The sequence below is a fragment of the Pithys albifrons genome, chromosome 3, assembly GCF_047495875.1.
Source record: "Pithys albifrons albifrons isolate INPA30051 chromosome 3, PitAlb_v1, whole genome shotgun sequence".
Taxonomy (NCBI): domain Eukaryota; kingdom Metazoa; phylum Chordata; class Aves; order Passeriformes; family Thamnophilidae; genus Pithys; species Pithys albifrons.
Genome location: NC_092460.1, coordinates 66,994,975 through 67,019,843, shown reverse-complemented (window position 1 = coordinate 67,019,843; position 24,869 = coordinate 66,994,975). Strand labels below are relative to the sequence as shown.

Genomic DNA, 24,869 nt, shown 5'->3' with positions numbered 1-24,869 from the left:
ACCAGTAAATCATTTTATTGGATAACATTCAATGTATTTTAAAGAAAAAATTAAGTCTATGACAAAGTAGCCAGTTGCCTCAAAAATATATCTTAAAAAAATCTATATTCCATTAAATGGTCTAAACCCAATATCACTGGGAAATAAATTGAAACAGATTTGAACAGTACTAGATCTACTTGAAAGCCATCCTTCTTCTAGGGAATAGTTCTGTTATGAAAGTAGGGACACTGCTTTATATATTGTCTATTATTTATATATATATGTATATTAATATATATCATTAATATATAATCTTTATTATTTATGTCATGCTTTATTTGGATTACTTAATTTTAAAAACTGAGACATTCTAATTGTTCTGAATAGGCAGCTGGGTGATGATATCTGAAGCATGTAATATATAGTCCCTTGTATTTGCAAACTGTGACATTGGGTCTTCATCGAGTGTAAGTATCTATAAACAGAAAAATTAGATATTGCAGAGATGAAGGATGATAGGAATCCAGTGTGTGTATGAAGGGAGCAGTGGTCAAAGCCTACTGTGAGGTAACTCACATGCACTATCCAAAATTCAGAGCACTGAATTAACATTAACAATGGTGCTCTTGAAACTTTCTTCTGTCTTGATTTCTGGGAGGTTTTGCTGTCTATGGGGATTTCACATTTTTTTGTATTATTTTTCTCTTGCATTACTAAATCTGAAACTAAGAGAAGGCTCTTCCCCTGTTACATGCCTTGTTTTTCAAAGGCCATGAATTAGCTTAATTGTCTTTAGTGATGTGGGTCACCTCAGATATGCCTTCGAGTACCTGGCTGTAACTCCCTGCAGGCACATTTGGTGTTCATTATAAAGGAAAACAACACAAAAAAAAGGGAAATAAATTCTTCTTCCAAGATGTCTGACTCCTAACAGCTGATTTAGAAGAAGTCCCGGACTTAAAATAGATGTATATATTCAGGTGCCAACCCAAGGTGAGGTTACATTTACCTCCTGACAAAAAATGTCTGTCTTTTCTCTCAGGTCAGGTGATTTCATGACCTGCCCATAAAAATCCCTAACTAAACTGGGGATATGGAAAGTAAGACTGGTGTTTCTCTGTAACCTTTTATTGTATGTATGGCCAGACTTCGCAAATGAAGATTTGGGAAGGGCTCTCCCCAGGTGGGGGTGTGCCCATCGAGCCTGCGCAGTGGATTTTTTAGGTGAGGCACAGCATGTGCAGAACTGGCCCCACCGTTTAAGTCCCAAGGTCCATCTGCCATGGCCGAGCGAGCTTGGACAATGACAGTGAGGTCCTCGGGACTGTCACAGCACCCGGTACTAACCAGGGCTGACCCTGCCGAGCATCCGAGATCTGATGGGATCAGATGGCAGGGAGGCCTTGAACTGCTTGGTACAGTCTCCACTGAGACTCGAACTCATGACCTTGTGATCAGAGTCTGGAGTGCTCACCATTACACCACGGGATCACCCATATAACCTTTTATTACCACTTTCTCATTTACCCTTAACTTCACTAACTTGAGAAGAGAGAGAATGGAACAGGTCTATAGCACAAAAGTGATCTGATCAGGTCCATTACTCCTGTTTAGGACTGGGCATAGCATACCACCTCTGCCAAGTTTCCCTTAGTATTTTTTTAAAAGAAATAATGTATTTTTCTGCCAATACTAGTAATAAATGGCATGCTAATGTGCTAAAGTACCCTGACAGAAATTTGATAAAATGAATATAAAATGCTTATATTCATCCAGTCAGACTGCTTCATTTAGGTGTTAATTAGGTAGAACAGAGCAAAGCACTGAAAAGCAAGCATGAAATGCAGCAATTCAAGACTTCTACCAAGCAAATGCACAAACTTTCAGTTATTAGAATAAACGCTTTAAAACCAAGTAAATAATTACTCCTAGATACATTTCATATGCATTAAATACTATTATTAAGATGATTATATATACACCAGAAAATTTAATTTAAATATTAAAGATACTACAGTATACATGTAAGATCAATCATATGTCACTCTGATTATATAAAGCACTAATTTTATAAAGCATTAATTTTTGGCATTGAGTTACAAGTAAGTAAATAGGCACAGTTAGGAAGAGGAGTGATAAATACTAAATTCCAAAATCACTAGGTTTCCATTAAAAGTTTGTTCCTACAGATGCAAAACATACACTAAGTCTGAATTTTAAACAGCAACACAAATCATATTACTAGGAAGACCCTATTTTTTTCAATAATTTTACAAACCATTACAGATCCTAAGAATAACACTAAATAGAACAGCCTCACTCCAGGCTTTTTCATTTCCCAATAATTTCATTTGCACAAATAAATACATGTAGACCTATGACTTTGCTTCATGCATCACATCACATCTTACAGAGTCTAAGAATTACTCATTCCAGTGTGCAACACAAGCAAACAGGCCTGCAGTGCCTCTCATTTGTTCCTCAGATGTAATCCTTAGCACTGAGTACTCTGTTGTACTTCTGATTAACCATATTCCATTCTGCTGATAAAAGCTTTGAGAATACAAGTCAAAGCACAATCTTCCCCCAAGACACAAGAATAATTCTAAAGGAAGACTAATAGTCTAAGAAAGGCCACAATCATAAAGGAACGTTAATTCTGATGACATCAGATTCTGCAGTGTCAAGCACAAGCCCATTAAGTTTGATATGGATTGTTTTTCCTTCTATCAAGGGCTGAACTCAGTATACTGGAGTTCACATGGTCAAAATCCAGTCCTAACACACCATTTACTGTCTGCTCCCAAAATAAATATAGAAACACTTTGATTTCAAACAACAGTGACAAATATTTTTTGAGAAACAGACTAATGCAGACCCTTGCTACCTTCTTTAGCAGTCTCTAGAACCCCTAGTGAAAGGGGATTTTGCTAAGTGACCTGCACATTCAGGACTGCCATTAGTTCTAAAAACTGAGACTCTTGGTTCTGAAGCAGAAATAATCCCATGTATGTGAATCCTCATGCCTGTGAGAATCCTTGAGTTCAGTGGAATTTCTGTTCAAAAGCCTGTGAAAGACCACGACAGATTCTGCTTTAAACTTCACAGTTGTGGAAATAAATTTTGCATGGATCTAATTCTGTTGACTGTTTTTTTGTTTGTTTCTTTTCTTTTTAATAAATAATTTTAATGGGAGTTAAACATGTACTATGCATGAAGGAATAGGTTAAGCACTAGACCTGGCAAACTTTTAGCTTTGTTAACTACTTGAAGGGAAGTATAAATATATTATGGAATGGCATTCATAAGAGAATGAGCAGAAAAACAAACAGAAGCTAGAGAGTGGAAAAATAAGTTTATAACAAAAGAAACAAGAGTCTGTAGCCACAGGACCTACTCTCTGCAGATTATCTCATAAACATGGTCTGAAAAACAAGCACTTTTACTTACAACTTATGGTGATGCCAAGTTCCACATTATGCTTCTTTGGTAGTTTCACGTGAAATGTTCCACTGCTTGGTATAACTGATTCTATAAAAATATATTTAAAATGTTAGATCATCTATAAGGCACAGCAATTCCAAGTGTGTGGAACTATACGTGTAAATTGATGAAATCACATCAGAATCACAAGGCATGGATGAAACACGGGTGCTGAAGTGAAAGAGGTAGGACATACGAAGTGTGATTTATAACTGTACTGGTAATTTCATGGTAACTCAATTTTTTTTAAGGTTTAACTGAATTTGTGGAGATTGCACGGGCCAGCAGCCAGCTGAGACTGCAGGTTTTTAGCTCATATGCAAGTTCTGTGAGCACATGTGAAAATTTTACTGCTGGCAGATAATTTTTAATTAAAAGGACGGGAGATTGAGTAGTAAGGATCTCAGGCCTTTGTTTCTGCAGGACTAACACTTTTTTAACTGTCTACTAAGGGAACTGCCATGGATTTTACATCTATTGGGAAGAGAAGGAATCAAAACAACACTAAAGGAGAAGTGCCTAGAGCTGACTGAGCGAAAACCACGCTTGAACACAGAGTCCTGACTTTTGGCATCACTGCAGCCAAAGGTTTGGCACTTGACCTGAAAAGGAGCAACTAAAAATCACAGCTATGGAAACATTCAATCATATATATGGCAGAGGACTCTAACCATGAGTATAACTCTGCTGTCATGGAGTCCAGAGACTGAAATACATGTGACTTCAAGTGTATTTAAATGATTTTCTCATTATTAGGTTTTAATTTTCAGTATTTTGTTTCCTATGTAGATGAATATATTTAACTTTTTTTAAACATTATTAACTAGATGGATGTGTGTACAATTACAGAATATACAGAATTACTTTAGGAAACTTTAGCCCACTTTTGACATAATGTTTTATTATACCAATAACAATAATTACACTATGCAAAATACAGCACATCTGACATTGTCATGACTAAAAAGGAGCTACTATCGGATTTAAGAAAAGTCTCAATAATTTTTGGTATTCACATCATTTGGTAGTGCACACATGATGAGTGCTTGTTTGATATACACAATTTATGATTTTATAGATGTATTCTGTATGCTTAAATATATTACAGGATAAAGGAAAGCCATTAGTAATAATAAAGACTCATCAGCATCATTAACAATGATTCTTCTGGCCTTTATTAATTCAGTTTCTGTTATTTTATTTAGATTGTTGGTTTGAGATACTGCAGGTGAAATTCCTCAGAATTTTCTGTATATCCACCCTTTTACGATATTCTTCTGTCTAGCAAAGCATTTCATTATTTGGCCTGTAGATGATTTGTCTCCACACGGCAGAACATTTCTGTCTCAGGGCAGAAAAACGTCCTGAGATATCTCAGAGAAGGGACGGTCACCAGATCTATTGTCATTTCTATCTGCATTCTCAGTACATTGCAGGGCTATGTGAAGTGAGAAAGCTGTACAAAAAGATACAAGTTCAAATAAGTCACCTGAAACCTGAATTGTGTAGATGTGAGAAGAAAGTCTCCACCTTGGGTGCCTAATACTCACAATGTACTTGGGATTTATTCCTTCATTTTTCTTTCAAGACAGAATAACAGGACATTCATACCTGCAACATCAAATTCTATTTCCAAAGTGACCTTGTTGGTGATAGAAGAGTCTCTGAGCAGTTGATTGGCCTCATCAAATGTGCTGTCTTCTGTTGGGATACCATTTATTGACACTATTCTGTCTCCTATTTGCAGCACCCCACACCTTGGTACACAATGATATAAAACAATCATCAGACATATATGTCACCAGAACCACCAATACCACAGAATCACAGAACTGTGTAGTTGGAAAAGATATTTAAGGTCATCAAGTCCAGATATTAACCCAGCACTGCCAAAACCACCTCTTCTGAATGGAATTGCCACATCGACATGTCTTTTAAATATCCCCAGGGATGGTGACTCAACAACTTCCCTAGGCAGCCTTTCCCAGTGCTTGACCACCCTTTTCAATGAAGAAATTTTCCCTAATATCTTATCTAAACCTCCTCTGTTGCAACTTGAAGCTGTTTTCTCTCATTCTGTCAACTTGTTGCCTGGGGAGAAGAGGTTGATACCCATCTCCTTTTAATTAGTTGTAGGGAGCTATAAGGTCCCCCCTTGAGCCTTCTTTTCACCAGGCTAAACAACATCTTGTTCAAACACTCCTCATGAGTCTTATGCTCCACACCCTTCACCACCCTCTGTTGCCCTTCTGTGGACACACTCTGGCACCTTAATGTCTTTCTTGTATTAAGGGGCCCAAAACTGAAGTCAGGAGTCAAGGTGCGGCCTCACCAGTGCTGAATACAGGGGGATGATCCCTGCCCTGCTGGCCACACAGTTCCCGATACAAGTCATCAGATCAAACACATTCAACGTAACCTTGCAGGAAAACTGTGGCATAGCAGCTCAACAGTCTACCCAGGCAGAGAGTGGAACAGAAGCTGACCCTTTGCACCAAGATTCTACTGAGCACTCTCAGCATGGGCTGTGCTCTCTAGGTGCTGGGACCCAGGAAGAGGGGTCTTCATGCTTCCATCCCCCCACTGACATCACCTCTGACTCTGACCCTGGGCTGCAGGTGAAATGGCAGCAAGTACTTGCTTGTGCAGCTACTATTGTTCTTGATTAAATACATACGTAAGGGTAAAACTGCAATTGAAATGCTGCAATGAAATAATTAGTAAGTCCAAACTCTGGCATCCTCTAACATTTGATTCTTTACCAAAACTGAACAGAACTGGGTACAGCCTCCCCCCATGGCGCAATTATCACTATTTTGACTTCAGAGATGTTTGCGATTTTTTTTTCCTTTTGCATGAATTCAGCTTCCAGTCTCCTGCTGGAGAACTCTGGATGGTAAGAACTGGTGCTTGTCATTCTTATTATAGCTGATCAAGCATATGAAATACCATTCTCAGAACAGAAAGTTTATTACTTTGCCCCAGTTCCATTCAGCAAGGCCCTTCAATTCATCACATACTGAAAGCAACAAGCCTAGAGCACCCTGAGGAACACTCACCAAAACATTCTTAGCAGTCAATTGAAAGAACCTCACCTTTCCGCCGGGCTGTCAGACTCAATATAGGAAATGAGAGGTGGAGAAGACAAGGTCTCGGTAGCAAACACGCTACCCTGGAGCTGTATCCCAAATCCCACTATGGGGTCAGCTGTCAGCACTACTTCTGTGGTTTCTGTGTGGACGACCTGCCCAGCCAAACCAACAGTGCTAGAGGCTAAAGACACTATAAAACAGAACACACCAGGAAGAAAGACATTCATACACAGCAGAAATTTCATTGCTTTTTGAGAAAATTGATCAATGAGTCAATGAAACATCTCTTTTAAAGTCAATTTAGGCTACAGTTTATAAATTATATAAACAGTTATGACATATAAAACCACAGAAAATATCTGGTTGTATATTAGAATGCAAAAAGATAGTACTTGTACTGAGTAAAATAAATGTGTTTGATATCCCTACCCCAAAGATCTCAAACATCCTTGAATTTTGTTTGCATTAGGTTTGAGGCATGGATGAGCAGAATTTTTGCAGGAGCTAAGGGAACTGGAGGCACCAGCCCTGTTGCTATTCAGGCCAATTCCCATGAGCATTTCTTAACATCTCACAGCAATGCATTTTTATTAGCAATAAAGCACATGCACCAGCCTTGTTTGCAAGAAGTAAGGATGCCTTCTTCATGTACATGTTTACTACCAGTCAGCAATTTATCAGGTTAACTTGATATAGTAACAAAGGTGACCAACCCGTATATCTCAAGAGATGATGAGGAAAAAAAGCTCTTTGGGGTCTCTCAAAGTCACTGAGGGACCCTCCTGTGAGAAACACAGGCAGCAAATTCTCTTCTCCTGATTTACTCCCTCCTCCTATTCTCACTCTTTTTCTGAAAGGCTGCAGTATAGAATAAATAAAGACAAAACACATTGAGCTTCAATGTGATTACCTATAAAAGGAGGAGACTGCACCTTTGCTTTCCAGATCTCTGCCTAAATGTCTATTGTATCATTATCTGAATTCCCCCAGTGACAAACTACTGCCTGTCATTATGTCCTACACAGAAAGCTAGAGTGTTTCAATTCCTGTTCAGTAATGATAATCCTCCAATGCCAAGGATTTGGAATGATTTTGTGTTAATAACCTACGTCATTACCTTTAATTTCCTTCAAGACCCATTCCTGCTGCAATAGCTACCAAGAATTAGATTAGTTCATGGTTTATCTGAAGGATAGTTTACATATGGATTTTTTTTCCTCTCAGATGTGGGAAGAATTGATTTGACATTATAGATACTATTAGCACAACTGTACAAAGATGTCAGAGGTTATATAAGTATTTGGGGGGCTGCAAGCATTAGACTTTTGCTCTGAAACAGTTAGTATAAAATCTTATTGATGTGGCACAGTTGGCAATGACAGTTCTTTGTTAAAGTTTCACTTGCCAAAAATCTCATGGATTTCTGTTTTCCTGCAGCAAACCTCCTTTTCACTCTGAAATCGTCTTTACCAAATTACTGTGTTGCAGCCCTGATTTTGGTGGGTCTAAATGACCACCTTACAAGTTTCATTTTCACCTTAAAAGGACATGTTTCCAGCCTCAACCAACTGGAGCCAGACCACCGCACCTAGGGCGGGGTCAATTCAGGTGATATATACCTGTGTTTTTGAATAAACTTAGGATTTGCTTGAACATCATATTGGTGTGTGCGATCTCATTAGAGCCTGGTCAGCAACATTACTGTGAATTCTCCCGCACATAATATTTTAATTTTCCTTTGTAAGAATTGTGCATTATTTCAGTTACTGAATAGCTTCTTTCTTATTGTTTCTTTTATTTGCACTCAGTAAGACATGCTTATACACAAACTGCCACCAGCTTTAGCATTTACTGCATGTGAGAAATAGTTGTCTCCAGCCCTCAGTGCTGCAGAGGCTAAAATATGACTAAACCAAATAAATTCAGAGTTAATATAATACCAGATTCCCTAATGCATCTTCTAGAAACTTCTAAATTTAGGGCATCTAATCTCAGAAAAGTTCCATTTTCTCTATTTTAAAGGTCATGTAACAATTACTTGTTGACTTCACTTTTGTTTCCCATCACTTAAATGTCTATTCCCCCATGCACCAGGTATCTGGCTGACTCTGTAACTTTCTTACTCTTTTTATAATGCCCTACCAGGAATCTAAATGTCTCATAAAATTTACTTCAACTTTTAGGACAGCTAAAGTTTTCATTCACATTGGAAAATTAAGTCACTATCTATGGGATTTAAAAGTCATTCTGATAAATACTTTGATGATGTTGACACTGAAAAGTGACAATTAGGAAATCCTGCCACTTTCAAACAAAATTAAAGAGAAACGTGACCCCAAAAAGCAGAGATGGAAATATCCTTTCCAAATCATGTAACAAGAGCTATCTGCTAAGCCTTTATAAAATGTCACAGGTACCCAAAACCATGACAGAGAATGCTGGGGTTTGAAACTCAACCATAACTGCAGCAAGGAACACTGCCATTTTTTGGCTGCTTGATGGATTAGAATTTTTAGGCCAGGAAGCAGCCTCACTGACTTAAAAAGGGTACATGGATGTATATGTACTTCCATTGAACCCTGGTTGCTACTGTCAGGGGTTCATTTCAGCATACTTGTATAGTTGTTTGTTACCAAGTCTTGGGGGCTGGTTTGCTATATGCCCCACAGTTATGCAAATAATTATCTCAAATTTGAAGATTATGTACTTGTTATTTTTATTCCTGCAGTTATATGACAAGCAGAGCAAGATGTATTTAAAGGCACATATATGGGTTATTATGCTTCCAGTCTCCTACTATGACCTTTAAGAAATTGCAAAATATTCACTATTCTCCTCGTAGCTGCTGAGAAAACAAAACTCATGCAAGTCTAACACCCTCTTCAATTTCTACCAGATATGCAACCCTAATAATGTAGATTGATATAAATTATGTCTTGCTTTCAACTACTAATATGGACCCTTTACAGAATACTTCAGGATATAAACTTTAATCAAATAATAATCTAAGTGTTTCCACAATGAATATCATACTTTAAAATAAATTTAAAAACTCAGTTGAAGAATAAAACTGAAAACAAGTGGCATAAATAAAGCATGTGCCGGCAGGGCATGCCCTAAGTTTTTACAGCCACATGTTTGGAAAGATCTGCATAACTAATGCAACAATTGTAAAATCATGGTCATAAAAGTCTTGTACCCCCTGTGCCATCACACTTCATCATCACATTATGTTTTGCAAGTTTTATTAAATAATTGGCAATGTAAACTGTATAGCACCCTATATACTATTCTTCCCAAGTGACATCCTTAAAGATTTATTAAAATCTACATTAATACCATCCTCAAATGATCCAATTGGATTAAAGAAAAAAAATCTCACTAAAATTAAGAGAGTGTGCTATTCCTTTTCTATGAAAAGCCCAGCAGTCAATGTGCCAGGTTCTCATGAGTCTCCCGCAAAGGGAGAGTGTTTTTTCAAGTTTTGTTGATGGATAGTGGAAAGGTACAGGACCAGACGTTGTCTCTCATGGTAACTTGTAGCACAGTCAGAGTAGTGTGGGTCTCTTAAGCTGACTGTTACTGCTGTCACAAGTACAGGTATAAGTTTAAAAACAGCGTAAGGAATACTGCCTGGGCTGATAAGCAAGCTCTCAGAAAGAGCAAGCAAGCCTGGCTGGCCAGCCAATTCCTCCAAAGGAGGATGTAGTCACTTCTTGTAGCGAAGCACAGACTCAGTGATGGGAGCAGTTCCACATATTTTGTAATGCTCTATATCCAGAACTCACAATGCAAATGCAAAAAATAAATCTCACAGCAACCTCATTCTAAGTTCTCCTAGCTAGAGATTTGTTTAATCATAACAGCCTGTCTTCTCCAGAACCTTCTGAGACCTTCTGACATGAAGAGTCTTTCAGGTGGGTTGCAGTGCTGATGTGACTGTCCCACTTATGCACCACGTCACTGCCTTTGCAAGATAACACACCACTGGGCAAGGCTTCCTTGAAGGAAAAATATCTGAAAAACTTAACAAGTAACAGCTGTCTCCATGATCTATAATAGCACTAGCTTTCAGGATTTCATCTTTGTTGAACAGTTAAAATATAGCACAACTGAAGAACTACTTTTTGCATCAATTTTCAAACTGATATTCAAATAAACTACTACTAGTGTAACACTACTACTGTTTCTCATGTGCACATGACAACATGTAAGACCTGCATCCTGCTACTGATATTGTAGCAAGATGGACACAGTATCTCCCCAATGACCCAAAAGAATGCATTAGAAGCTAATATGTCAATAGATGAGCTGTGAAAAATGGCTGATTGGATTAAAAATAAAAAATGCATTTACAGGCAAAGGTTATGCAAAAATATTTGCTTTACAAAAGAAATAGGAACAAGCAAGCAACAAAAACTGCAAGAAAGCAAAACCTCAGTTCCTCTCTAAAGTGTCCTCACAATTCCATAGTGACCGGCCTTAGTTAGAGGCTGCTGATTTGCTCTGATTTTGCTATGACAGGGGAAATCTTTAAAACAGGGCAACAGAACTGTAACATGCAGCAACTCAGTTCTTCCAGAGTGGATCTCTGAGCACTGCTATCCAGAGCAGATAATTTACAGGGCAGTTCTCACCTTCTTGCTCTGGAGGAACTAAACTGCTGAAGATCACACAAAAACGGACAACTTAAAAGGAGAGGTGGCAGGTACATAGAGTCTGGGAAACAATATGCTGACACAGCCATACTCTCTCTGATCCTGTGAATACTTAGCAATAAGCAAAGTAGAACACCCTGAAATATATCTGCCCTGTGCCTTGGGAAATTACTGACTCATAGAAAATCCATGCTTTGAATCCCAGAGATCAGTCAAATAAGGCCATTTAGTCTTCACTGTTACTTGTTGCTCTTCCACAAAAAAATAACTGCACAGGTTATGGTGTAGATGTAAACATTAGAACTACCTAGGAGGGGATGTGGCAAGCTCTTTGCCTTCCACAATGTGATAGCTAATTGAGCTTACCAGTGATATGTTTTTGCCTATTCAGCTATGAATTCTATTTCCTAATAGAAACTGGAAGAATTGAAAAGGAATTTGAAAATCACTTCGGTAATGGTTCAACAAACTCTTCCAGAACTGTCTGAAGAAAACATTCCTTCATATATTTCAGATGAGATAGTTATTGCTGCACAATATCTATTCATTTCATTTTAGCATTGCACAAATATTTTTATGTTGATGTTTGCCTATATCTAACAGAAACTCCAATTGTTCTCTCTTCTGTCTAGAATACAAATATATTAATTAAAGAACCATGTACCTTTTTTCTGCATCTTCCCCCTCCTCCACCCATTACTGCACATTTTAAGCAAATGCTGTTACCACCTACAGGAGCTTTTGAAGTCCTTCTTTTTCATCCTCCGCCTCATCATTGTCCCACGTGGGCTGGTGGAGTAGAGGCTGCGAGGTAAGGTCCCCATGTTCAGGGAACTCAGGCTGTATGCACTCATGGAGGTAGGAGAGAAGGATGAAGACACCAGAGCTGCAGTAAGAAATCAAACACTTGGCATACAGCACTCAGTCTTCAGGGAAGAGTGTAGCACATGTCTGTAACTCATCAATGAATCAAACATTGTGTGTATATGCTGTGTATGACACACAGGAATGGTTTGTGTATTTCCAGTAACAAAGATATTAAACCACACAGGTGACCCTAGCAAAAAATATAGCTGGCATTTCATGAAAATTCCTGCTGAAAGCTAACAAAAATAATGTAGATACAGAAAGTACATTCCTGGTATACAACTTATTTTAAGTGAAGCATTTTAAATTAAAATTTTCAACATATATCCACAAACTAATGCAAGTCAGTATGTCTGGATACACTGATTTCAGAAATGCCTTTTTGTAATAGGTGATTTTTGACAAAAAATTTGTAAGCAATGCTTTGCATTCAGAAGTCATGCTTTATATGCACTACTCAAATCTAATGGTCTACTCATATATAGCAGAAGAGCTGATTCATTAAGAATTTTCAAGCCTTTTCCTGTCTTCAACGTCTGCTTTGTTATAGAAAGGAAAAGGTATAAAATGTCAGAAGTAACCTAACCTTGGCATGGTTATGAAAAGGTGTAGCATCCATAAAACTGAAAAGGTTTTAGAGCCTGAAATGGGAAAAGTATGAATGAAAGAAGAGGGGAGGGAGAAGGAGGAAGAGAAAGAGAAGAGAGTATGTCAGCAGGAAAAAGTGTGGAACATTACGAAGGCTTTTTTGAGGAGGCGCTTTCTGGAATTTCAAGGCTGGCATCCTGCAATGGTCAGGGTGGTAGGTGTTATAATGCTGATAGATGAGGAGGCTGCTGCGGCTGTTGGCACACGAATCCCAGGTAAGTTGCCTGTTGCTTCTTTGAACCTCCACTGCCCGCATGAAGGGATGATGGAAAATCAGAAAACAAAAGGACCAGAGAAGAGGTAAAAGTAACTGAACTGCACAAACAAAATACCAGAAGTAAAAGAAAAATAATAAATTAAAAATAAAATGAAATAAAATGAGATTAAACAAAACCATAAACGACCAAATCTTCTCTTCTTATCAGGGGATGCTAACTTTTTCTCAGAAAAAATGCTTCTGTTTTTTAACTTTTCTTTTTTATTTGTTTTTAAAAGGATGACTACTGAATCCATTTCTAATCTCACTCTGGCTTAGGAGCTAAAATGGCAAAGTTTCTTAGAAAATACTAAGTTGCTTCATATGATCACTAACTGAAGGTTAGTAAGTCTCTGCTTGCATTCATCTACTTTAAAAAAGCCAAGCAGATACTATACATATCACTGCTTAGAATGAAGATGCTTACTTGCCATTTTAATTTTGCCACCATCTATTTTTGATATTATGCCATTCTGTGCAGTAAATGACTTTCTGAGGTCAGCAGATGGAAAACTCTAGCCTGAAATTTGGTTCATGAAGAAAAGAGGTCTTATTGATTAGTTGGAAGTGCAATTTAATGGTTTTGGTTTGGTGGGTTTCTTTAAACTTGATCTCCAAAACTTTGAAATGATCCTTCACTGGATGAAATTTGAAACCATATTTGATTGCTGACTATATATATGTGGAATCTGGGATATGCCAAAAGTGAAGACCAGTATTTACCAAGAAAATGGGAAGCATTTCAGTTGACATGACAAATCTTGAAGGAATGTGACTGAAGTCCCCTTTGATTAAATACAGCATATTCATCATTAAATTCAGCATGTCCATATCCTTGCTGAACCACACAGGAACAGTTAAAACTGGGAACTATTCAATGAATTATTGTATTAAAACACCAAGGGATTCACCCATACTACAAAATTACAGTGATTTGTATCAGAAGGGACCTAAAATATTATCTGTTTTCCAACCCTGCTGCCATGGGAAGGGACACCTTCTACTAGACCAGGTTGTTCAGAGTCCCATCCAACCTGCCCTTAAACACTTCCAGGGATGGAACATCCACAGCTTCCCTGAGAAACCTGTTCCAGTGCCTCACCACCCTTACAGTAAAGAACTTCCTTCCAACATCTGATCTAAAGCTGCCCCTTTCCAGTTTCTGTGAAAGAGATGTGGCCGTCTTTGGTCCACGAGCTGCAGTACCTGTGTCCCTCTGCCGGCTGCGCACACGCATGTCCCCATGCTGGATTTCAACAGTAGCCCAAAACCTTGAGTGTTTGAGTTGGACTCAGACCTTGTGTTCACATCTTACTCCATGAGACGAAGTATGAGGGGAAAGGGATAGGCACCACAGCAAGTCCTGTGCCGGGCCAGAAGGAAAGCATCCTTCTGTTTCACTTCATTTGACACAAGTACTGATCTGCTAATTGCCTGACTCCACTAACCCTGCTCTGACTGAAGACCAATGCCTGTGGCTGCCGGGAAGTGCACACTGGGGCAAGGAGAGCACAGGGGAGCACCTGCCCTGGCAGTGTGGGGTCTGCCCTGTGCCCTTGGTCAGGCTGCCCCAGAACTGCATCCCCCTCAGAGCACCCTGCTGTGCCCTGGCATGTGTTTCAGTCTATAGAATGATTTTTTTTGCCCCCCAGGAGACATCAGAGGTGAGCGAGGGCTGCAACACCAGCACCAGGCTGGCCCATGGGCACCACCCTCACTGGGGGGCTTTGGAAGATCTCGTGTACACCAGAGAAGTCCCAGAAGCAGCAGCAGCCTCATATGGCCACATGTACCTTACACACTTATCTTGTCTCCTCTGATGAACCCATCTCTTTGATTACAGGCCCAGATGGAGAGATTTCTGCACTTTAACTATGCTGCAAAAATGAAAATCTGATAAGAACACTGTGACCAGGTGGATCTTCATTATTTTCAAGCTGCTGTAAGCCTTGTTTAATTAAAAAACCGCTTCCAGCAGGAAATTATCTGGTAGTCTTTGAGACTTTTTTTAATGTTTTATTTTCATGCTGAGAGTAGAGATAAAAATGTCCTACAAAGTGGGAAGGTACAGAAATTCAGTTTGCTCAGCTTGCAGAAGAATAATCCCAATTCAACAAAAGTTCTGTAAAAGAAAATCCTATTGTGTGTAACCATAGTAATTTAGTGGTAATTTGAGCTACTCCAGCCCTGGGTTGTGTACAGCAAATATAAAACTAATGGGGCAGCAAGAGAAATGAATGTCAGCAGCTCAGTATAAAGGAAAAAAAAACATGAAAAAAATCCAATCTTTTATAGTGCTGTTCACTTTATTTTAGGACTACAATTTCAATTTATTTTATATACTGACTTTCCTGTCCATTTTAAATTCTTAACATGTTCCCACAAGACCAATAACTGAGCTCAAAAGATACAGCCTTAATGACTCAACTTATCCCAGACACATAGAGGGAGATTTTCAGTCTCTGCAACCTCTAGGCCATACCACACCTGATGAAGGTTGCTTTCAAGAGAGTACTTGCTTCTATAAAGCATGTTGTATCTTGAATAGGTCATTATATTGCAGTAGCACCACCTGGTGAGGGGCTGGGATGGGCTGTAAACATCCTAGTTATACTGCCTTACTTAAAAAAGCAACTTTATTACCTTAGGGATAAGATGCTCTTATATATCTTTTGCAGATCACCTTGACATTTTGTATCAGCCAGTTCTTAACTCTGGCATAGCAAGAGTTCTGTTTTTTCTAAGCACCTGCACTGGGTCAAGTGCACATTAAAAGCATCAATCTCTTTTAAATGTTGGTTAACAAACCAACTGCTTCAAGTAATAGTCATCTATACAAATCTTTGGCCCTGGTACTTATCTTCCCAGAAGAAACACTCTTCAGGGGTTCTTTAACCAGGCAGAAATTAATTTTGTGACATCTTTGCTTCAAAAAAATGAAAGATCTGTTTGCAATGTACTGTCATAATTGAAAAGAATGAAAATATACCATCTCCATCTCATTTTGCCTGGGCAGTAGCACACTCTGCTCCTTTGTCCCTTTAACAGTCTTAAAGAGAAAAGGGAAAGAGCTGAATAATGGACAAACATGGAATCACAAGGGTTACTTTTGTTCATCCTTGTCTAGGAGAAACCAGTGTCTCCTCAGTAGCTAGTTCAGTATTCACCATTCTGAGAAACTGACTAGAGCACCACTTATCAAGGGACAGCCTGGATCTTCGAGACATGTCCAAGAACATTTACCGACACTGACATTTCTAGGCCTCAGAAATCTTGTCTTGGTCTAAAGGAGGCAGAAGTACAGTACAACAGGCTCAGAAAATGACACCACTGGTTCATGCTGCAACACAGGTGTCTATTCTCTGTGTATTTGATAAACTTTGTTACTTCTTTGATGTCCATCAACATGCAGTATTTAGACTGAATTTATGAATACTGTGAATTAGCCACTTTCTCAGGATTAGTCAGAAGACAAGACAGGCAGACTCCATCTTCAAATACTAAGGCATTTTATATATATTTGATTTAAAATGGAAAGCCATTCCATTCAAGAATGTTTGTTATGAAATATATATCCCAGTGAGAAAGGCCTCAGATCTAGGGAACTGTTTCCAAACAAACCATTTCCATAAGAACTGACAATGAACCCAAGAAGCAGTCTCAGAAGTACTTTAAAAGATGATGACAATAAATAATAATGCCATTAACAAGAGAAAATAAGGAGCGGGTTAAGTATTTTAGGGGAGAACAGGTGTTATTAATGAAGAGATAATAACAGACTATCAAGTCAATATGCTGAAAATAAGTTGGCTGTGATTCTTCTTCCCCTCTCTAAATTTAAGAAGCAATTTAGAGTTTCATTTACTTAAGTATCTTGTAGCCCCTGCAAGGACTGCAACAGTAGAGCCCACAGGTGCTTTATGTACATCTACAAGTGTGTGGAGCCACTTCGTAGCAAAACATTTCCCTTCCTAGCCACTGGAATCCTGGAGGTTACATTAAGATTGAGAAAACACAGAGTTGCTCAGATACTGGAGAAGTATAACACGGGTAGCTGAAAAAACATTTACAGACATAACTGCTCAACAGCTTTCTTGGCCATTCAGAAAGGGCAGGCAAAGTAAAAGACAGGAAGAGGCATTTGGTGCTACAGATCCTCTTACCATGCTCTGGGCCTTTCAGTGCTAGCCGTGTCTGGTGATGAGGAAGGATTTCAAGCTTGACATTATCCGCTGCATTAGCCAAAAATTGTGTTGCTTCCGCCAGCGTGCAGTACTCCATGCTGGTGCCATCAATGGACAGGATATGGTCTCCTACATGCAGTGCACCACATCTACATAAAAGGGGAAAAACTTGGTATGATCAGGTATGCTTTTTGCTTGCAAAGTGAGTTTTTCTGCCTTCAAACTGGTCATGACAACTATGAACGTGTTCTTTTGTTTCAAGAGACATTTGTGTTTTGTAGGCACTGTCACTGGTCAGATTTTACATCTATTAGTACAAACCTTAAAAACAATTCAGTTAATACAATATATGCCAAGACATCACTCACAGAACTGGAATGGGGTAGCTGACTCTAAAAATATGTGTGAATGGCAGCAGGATAAAATGAGAAGAGCTTTAGGGAGACTTAAGTAACTTGGTCACATATCCCTCACACAAGCACCCAGTTCATCATTTTTTGAGTATAGTTCAAACATTTATTAGTACAAAAGCTGTAAATGATGATGAAATTATGCAGTAGTCAAACAAATAATGAAACCAGGGCTAGCATGGTGACTTGAGGAGTAGGGTGGGAAGGGGGCTATCTGCTAAATTTTGCTGCACTCAAAAGACTGGCTACTGGATGAGTTGAGAAATGCAAACACAGCAGTCAGCATCCCGACGTACCAGTCAAGTGGACAGCTCCTTTAATTGGTTACCCCCTGTGAAATGGGAAAAAACAGAGGGAGAAAATTAAAGCATCCTGCACCATTGAACTGGAGAACACCCCTGGATCAATGGCCGTCACTCTCAAAGTTTCTACTGTAGGGAAAAGCCCACAGAGGAGCTGTAGACTCACTGCTACAAGTGGGTGCTACCAAAAGCACCATTGGCAAAGAGGAGTTACAAGGTAGGGTGACTGGGGACATGCAGGAGGAATTTGCTGCTGAAATGTAACATTTAAAAAAATTTTAGGTAGAGATATGTATACAGAAATATACTGTATATGTATAAACACACACACACACACACACCCCAGAAAGGATCCCGCAGCTCTGTTACAGAGATTCAGAGCACTGGGGAAAAATACCTGTATTTTTAATGGTTTAAATGGTTTTATTTAAAGGTCTAAATGAAGTGGAAAAATTACAGCAAAATAACTTAAAAATACAGAAGCCAGTCTTCCTAATACCTTACTTGTATTCTAAGATATCAAAAAAAAATCTAGACACAAGGATTTCCATTTTACTGTGCCAAAAGAATGAGTGATATATTCTAAAAGAACACTTCAAGGTTGCAAAGCCTCAAAATTTACTTCTCTTGACAGCTGTTCCATATTGTGTGCTTACTTTAAGAATTTCAGTGGGTTATTTATTTTTTAAATACTAATTTCTGCTACGATACTACATTTAATAGCCAGAGCAGACCTCTAAACTCCTGTGTTTCACAGTGCAAGCAGCTGGTCACATATTACACAAGGGCTGGCTTATGTCACTGAATACATCAATCAGCTAAAGTAAGTGGTGTCCTGGAAGTCTTAAACTCATCAGTATGGAACAACGATCTGACAAAGTGCTAATTTTAAGACGTGCAACCTTGAGAGCATCTGGTTCAGTCATTTTATCAAAAAAGGGAATGGTTCCTTTAAAACCAGACCAAACAGAAATAAAATGGATGTGTGAACCTGCAGTGTCAGCCCTCTGTCACACTCACCTGTCCGCAATACTTGCAGACTTGATTTTGTCTATGACAATGACCTGTTTGTTGCAGCACATCGAGGTAGTTAGTGCAACCCCAAGAGCAGCACCAGGAGTTTTGGCAACTTCAACCAACAGTGGTCCAGACGCTGTTGCTACTGAATCTGTTAAAATTAAGACAACAAAAGATCAGTATTGTACCAATGTGGTATTCATGCCATTTTCATATTTTCAAATATTAACATTTTTATATTAACAAAGACTTATGCTGGAACAAAATTACCAAATGTCCTGCCACAGCAAACAGGAGAGGTTTGTATGCACAGCATACTGGAGCCAGCTGTAAGGATACCAAGACAACGTTCAAGTGGGATGTTTCAGAAGTCACTGAGATTGAAGATGTAAAAGAACTGCAGCTGGGCTTCCAAGTATGGAGAAGAGGACAGATATAAGACACTGCATTCAGTCTTAAATCTAAAAAATTAGTCTAAAAATGTAATACTGACACAGAAGAGACCATGAAACAATATTATCATTCAAGCAAGCTATATGATCATACAAGAAATTGAATGAGAGAGTGATTAACACTCAGTAAAGGTGCTCTTCCTTGTTTGACAGTAATGTAGGTAAACTGCATATAGAAACAGAGGAAAAAAGGTGCTTGGATGGAATAACAGGGAAGTTCAGAAAAGCATCAGTTAATTATTAGAGAACTCCTTTTTCCTCCACAATTTGACAAAATTTTTATATTCCTGGTGAGTTTCCTTTTCAAGTTGGAAACCTGAGGGTTTGAAGGAGAAATTCACTACTTTTGAAAGTGCCCATTAAATCTGAGGGATTAATTTTTATGCCCAACTAGGACTGACTATAGGCTGAACTTTCACAGACACCGCCAAAATAAGCTGCTCCAAAAACCTGAACTAATTTTTAAATTCTGAAACCCAAGAAGAGAGTCCACCCTGTAGCACTTCTCCCTGGAGCTTCAAGAACTAAGTAGCTTTAAAGCTGGATCAACTGCCCTCAGCAGCTACCTGTCTTTCTCTAGTAACTAAAGGGGTTTATTGAACTTCTGTCTTAGATGTCTTGGTTATGGTCTAAGTAAGGCAGGATGTATGCAGTGACTTGCAAACAGCCAAATAGGCATGTGCAGCTGAGCAGAATTTAAGTATTCCCTATTCCCTTCCTGCACTGAGAAACAACTATTTTCATCTTGAACATTCCAGTGGCTTCTGGAGCTACAAAAAAGTCTCGCATTCACAAACATATGGGAAAAAGAAGAATGCTTGTCATCAAAATCTTGACAAAGGTTTTAGCTCACATTGATCCAGAAAATGGCAAAGCTCAACTTGTTACTGACCTATCATAAGTTCTTTCTGCAATGGTTGCCTTGTGGAGAAGAAACTAAATGCAAAGATCTGTTGAGAATGTGTAAATCTTTCAAGATGCTGGTCCTTTTTCCAGTTTCTTGAGAAATGCACGATCAGCTTATGCCCTAGTGTTATTTCCCAGGTGCCTGTTGAAATGCAGTGGGAAGGCAAACCAAGGCAGACAGAATGAATAAATAAGATAACTACATTAGAGGAACCAGAAGAGAAGAAATGGAGTGTGTCTAACAGTGGAAAATAAGCACAAGGAAGAGAAATCAGAAGGCAATAATCGAGCACACATTCCCTGACAGAGAAGGACTAGTTTTTCATGTTGAAGTAAAGCACAAATATGAAAAATGAATCATACAGGTATAAATTATTCATGTGTGAAGATGTTTCAGTCATTAAGATATTTACACCATGACTGAAGCACTTACACACTATGTTGATTTATTGACTGTGTAATTATGTAAGATACACTGATGAATACTGGAGTGAAAGACACTCTAGATTTTTGATTTTGTTAATAATTTTTCTCACTTTAGAGCACTGCATCTCAATCAGTACAAGAAGCCTGATTAAAACCTCCCAGAGGAAGCAGCATTGCTTTCTGCATGCTAATACACTTCTGCTGCTAGACAGCAGCACACTTTTTTTATTTGACAGCTTAAATCACTGGCAACAAGGGTTTTTATTCTGAATATACTTTTATGATGTGCAAATATACTATTCAATACAGAAATTTTGGATAAAACAAGCAGAGTAAGCTCCCCCCACCCCTGCCCCCTCAAAAGATAATCACAAATAATTGTGAAAGTTGAAAATCTGTATTTTTAACCTGATAAAAGTGATCACATTACATGTGTTTCTTTATGTCCTTCTAAATGTGTGGATCGGTTAATCCTTACCTGTCCTCATGGCAAGTTAAATCGAGGTCAACAAGTGGTGGGTGGTGGAGGACAAAAAACCTCTGTAGGATTCCACCACTGGGAAGCCAAAAAGCGAGCTGCTTGTATTATGCAGCAGAGGATCTACTTGTGAAACAGCAATGCCCCAAAAAGGGGAAAGGTTCAGTCACAGCTTGCAATCAATAATGATGCTAAATCCACAGGAAAGCAAATTATTTAGTCAATGATGTTTTGTTTTTTCCTTTCCAAAACAGCCTTCTACTTAAAATTAGGAAGCACTGCTATTGAGCTTGTTCCTGTAGGAACACTGAGCTCTATTGCTACCTCTGCTCTGCAGGTTTTCACTTCTCTAACTGGAATATTTGGGGTGTTCTTTTAATTTTTTTTCAAAGTCATGGCAGCAGAAGGTACAAATAATTTTTTGAGCAGCTTAAAAGAATAGACACGGAGGAAGGACATCAAAACAGATTTTGACCCCAAGGAGTCAGCTGAACCAACTGAAACACACAGTTTCAGAAGACTGCTATTAATCTTGCCTGGATGCCGCTGTATCTTATAGCAGTGACATGACAAGTGAATACCTTACAATCTCACACTAATTTTATTTTTGCTTTTTCCCTATTAGGTGTTCACAGACTAACAAGTTTTTCACCTTAAAATTGTATATAGCAGGTCCATGTAGCCTTCTTTGTTGTGACTCTGAAAGCAGGTAAAAACCCCCAAAGAAACAGCAAGGTGCTGGTTTAGACCAGTAAAAAATGCATAGTTCTTCAAACCTCGTAGTTTTTGCAATGCAAAGTTTCAATGCTTTTGTAACAATGTCTTCACAGATCTAACTGTCTGTCAAAACTTGAAGATAGTATTTCACAGAAATAGTTTTCCTTGGTCAGAAAAGTATGCTCTTGATGCCAAAGGGGTTTTTGTTCTGATTTTCACATTTTGTAGATTTTAGGAACACAGTAGTTGTAGATTTTTAGGGGGTTAATATTTCTAACAGTTTAAGTTTAATGCCTTTCTATCACTACCCCTGTCCCAGAACAGGGAGCTCAAATTCCTTTAGTTAATTAATCTTGTTTAGACTCCTTTCCAAGGTAAAGAGCTGAAGGATATCAGAAGGCCTACAGAATGAAACATAAACATAGGTCAGAGTGACCCAAAAGCCAGAACTGGATGAACTCCAAGAGACCTTTGTGTGCCTGAGGAAGAAGAGTTGATGAAGACAGAGGGTCTTGACGACCCCAGAACCAATTCCAGGGGTTGGTCCAGGGGTGGGACCGGGGCTAGACTGAGAAATGTGTAAAGCAATGATTGGAGGGATCTTATTATAAAAGCCATGGAAACAAGAACTGGGGTACATGCATGTCATCATGTATTCCTGTGGGCTGTAGGCCCTGTGTTATTAAAGGACCTTTACTTTTTATCTTACCCTACACTAACGTGGCTTGAAGTCTTGTTTTTGGGGGGAAGGGTCATTCATGGCATCAGTTTGGCACCCGAAAGGTGGAATCAGAGAATCCAGCACCCTAGAACCACAAGGGACTCCAGAGCAAGAAGTTTTGTCCTGCAGGAATTCTCTACTGCCGGCACATTTTGGAGGATTCCTTCAGTGACCTTTGAAACTCCTAACAAACGGGTAAGATAAAAGGAGCAGTTCCTTTGGGTATTTTGCTAGCAAACTAAGGGAAGGTTTTTCCCTGGAACTGGGAATACGTTGGGCTGGGAGGTAGAACTGATCTAGCCAGTCAGTTTCTCAGCCTGGTGGGCAAAAGGGTGTTTTGCCTGGGTGAGGGACGGTTTGGTCCCTTGTTGCTTCGGGAAGGGCAAAGCAGAGTGCTCAGGGGTTTCATGTTGGCTGAATGCAGCTGGAAAGGAGAGGAATATCTCTCTGGGATTACATCACTCTGTCTTAGCCTGAAGTGGTAACATAGCACTTGGAGGAGTGAGCTTGCTTGGTATTCCTGAGGCCAGCAGTTCAAATCTGGGTGCTGAAAAGTTTTTTCCCTTGCCTGTAACTTGTCAGCATGGGTTGTATGCAATCCATGGAAGAGGAGATTCCGGTGGAGTCCCCTCTAGCTTTGGTTTTGCGGAAATGGAAGCATCTAACAAGCCCTGAAACATCTTTGAGAAGGCAAGTGTTACGAAAAGAGAAACAGTGGGAAGAGATCAAATATGCAGAGCAGGGAGGCACTGGTGGCTTTCCCAAGGTTGCTCCGGCAAGCACAGTCACAGAAAAGGCAGCCCTGGAAAGGGGGGCCAGAAGGAATGTTGCAGAGACTGCAGAGAGCAGCGTGGGGTGGGAAGCAGCAGGCTCATTTCCCCCTTCCTCCCCTTCTGCTGCCCATCAGTCAGCCCAAGCTGTACAGAGGGAGGCAGCATGCTCTCTTCCCCCTTTCCCCACCTCTGGCGTTTCCAGCTATGCAGAGGCAGAGACAAGCGAGGGAAGAGCAGCAGGCACTGCTGTTGCTGGGCAGCCAGCTTGTCCGGTACAGAAGAACAGGGAGACCAAAGCTGTGGACAACACCAGGATTGTAGAGAACAGTCTCCTTCCTGCCTTCCCTTCCCCCGTTCATAGCTGTGTGAGAGAGCAATCAGTTTCGTGTTTTAATGAAGCAGTGGTTTGCATCTTATCTGTTGTTGAAAAAGAGGATTTGTATCAGCACCTCTGTAGTGAAGAAAGAAAAGCAAAGATAAGCTGGAGCCAGCCCGGTGAAAAGGCTAAGGCAAAGCTGCTCCTCACATCTCTTTTTGTTCCCTTCATACAAAATCTTTGCACCCTACAGATAGCAAGTATGGATGGGTAGATAGTTGGACTTCATGATCTTAGAGGTCTTTTCTACTGTAAGGATTCTATGATACTAAGTAGATTAATCTCTCCCTCCGGTAGGAGCTTCTGTTTCTTCATTCAGTTCTTGTCACTACACCTGAATCTTTATCCTCCTTCTCTGTAACGCTAATTTTTATACCTAGTACCTTTATGCCTCATGCTCAGACCAGTGGTTCACAGAAGCATATTTTAGTGAAGTTAAGGAAGATTGTTGAGAACTGGAAAAAAACCTGGAGATCTCTGACATTTTTAAGAGCAAAATGTTAGAACATTTACAACAAATCAGTTTGAAGAAATGAGTTTAAATTACCCCCTCACTCCCAAATTACCTAGAATGTATTCTTGCTTTCCTATGTTCTCTTTCTGCTCTTGTTTTAATTCATAAAAGTCAATGATTCTTTTCCAGTACCTGCTCAGCAATCATATGTGCAACAGCTCTGATGTATAAGGGACAGTCACTGACTGTTCTGCAACGGACTTGTTGAATAAACTCTCATAGAAGGACACTTGCAAATCCTTAAATGCATACATACAAAAATACACCACTACCTCCTTGAACTTACTTTCTTTAATAAAAAACCAAACATAATGTGGATGGTCTGTGTGTGTGTTTATGTATATGAGCCAGTGTGTTACAAAAAGGGTCCAATACAAAACACTCCATTGCAGTCAGTTCCTACTGCAGAAATGTTAAGACAATCAGTGTGTCACTGTCAGCACTCAGTGCACAAGTGGGAGGTACTTCAAAACTGCAGTCAAGTCTGGTGTGTAAAGCACAGAGTAGGATGACAGCAGACCCAGCTTCTGCAGCCAAATCTCTGCCTTTATTTGACATATTTCAGACTCAGTTCAGAATAACATAAAATGTTGACTGCCAGAGAACT

General features: G+C 39.3%; 1 protein-coding gene across 8 annotated transcripts in view; it reads right to left on the bottom strand.

Annotated features, from left to right (window-relative positions):
* GRIP1 (glutamate receptor interacting protein 1) overlaps nucleotides 1-24,869 on the bottom strand; it is a 333,638-nt gene that overhangs the window by 34,847 nt on the left and 273,922 nt on the right. For 6 of the 8 annotated variants that reach the window (XM_071552269.1, XM_071552274.1, XM_071552268.1 and 3 more), the window contains 6 exons: nucleotides 18,903-19,050; nucleotides 17,150-17,319; nucleotides 11,949-12,101; nucleotides 6,561-6,747; nucleotides 5,077-5,222; nucleotides 3,433-3,513 (listed from right to left, as the gene is read on the bottom strand). In XM_071552269.1, coding sequence (XP_071408370.1) covers nucleotides 3,433-3,513; nucleotides 5,077-5,222; nucleotides 6,561-6,747; nucleotides 11,949-12,101; nucleotides 17,150-17,319; nucleotides 18,903-19,050 — 885 coding nt within the window. Of the gene's footprint in view, nucleotides 1-3,432; nucleotides 3,514-5,076; nucleotides 5,223-6,560; nucleotides 6,748-11,948; nucleotides 12,102-12,820; nucleotides 12,977-17,149; nucleotides 17,320-18,902; nucleotides 19,051-24,869 lie in introns of all 8 variants that reach the window. The other 2 variants (XM_071552276.1, XM_071552272.1) reach the window with 2 other exon arrangements.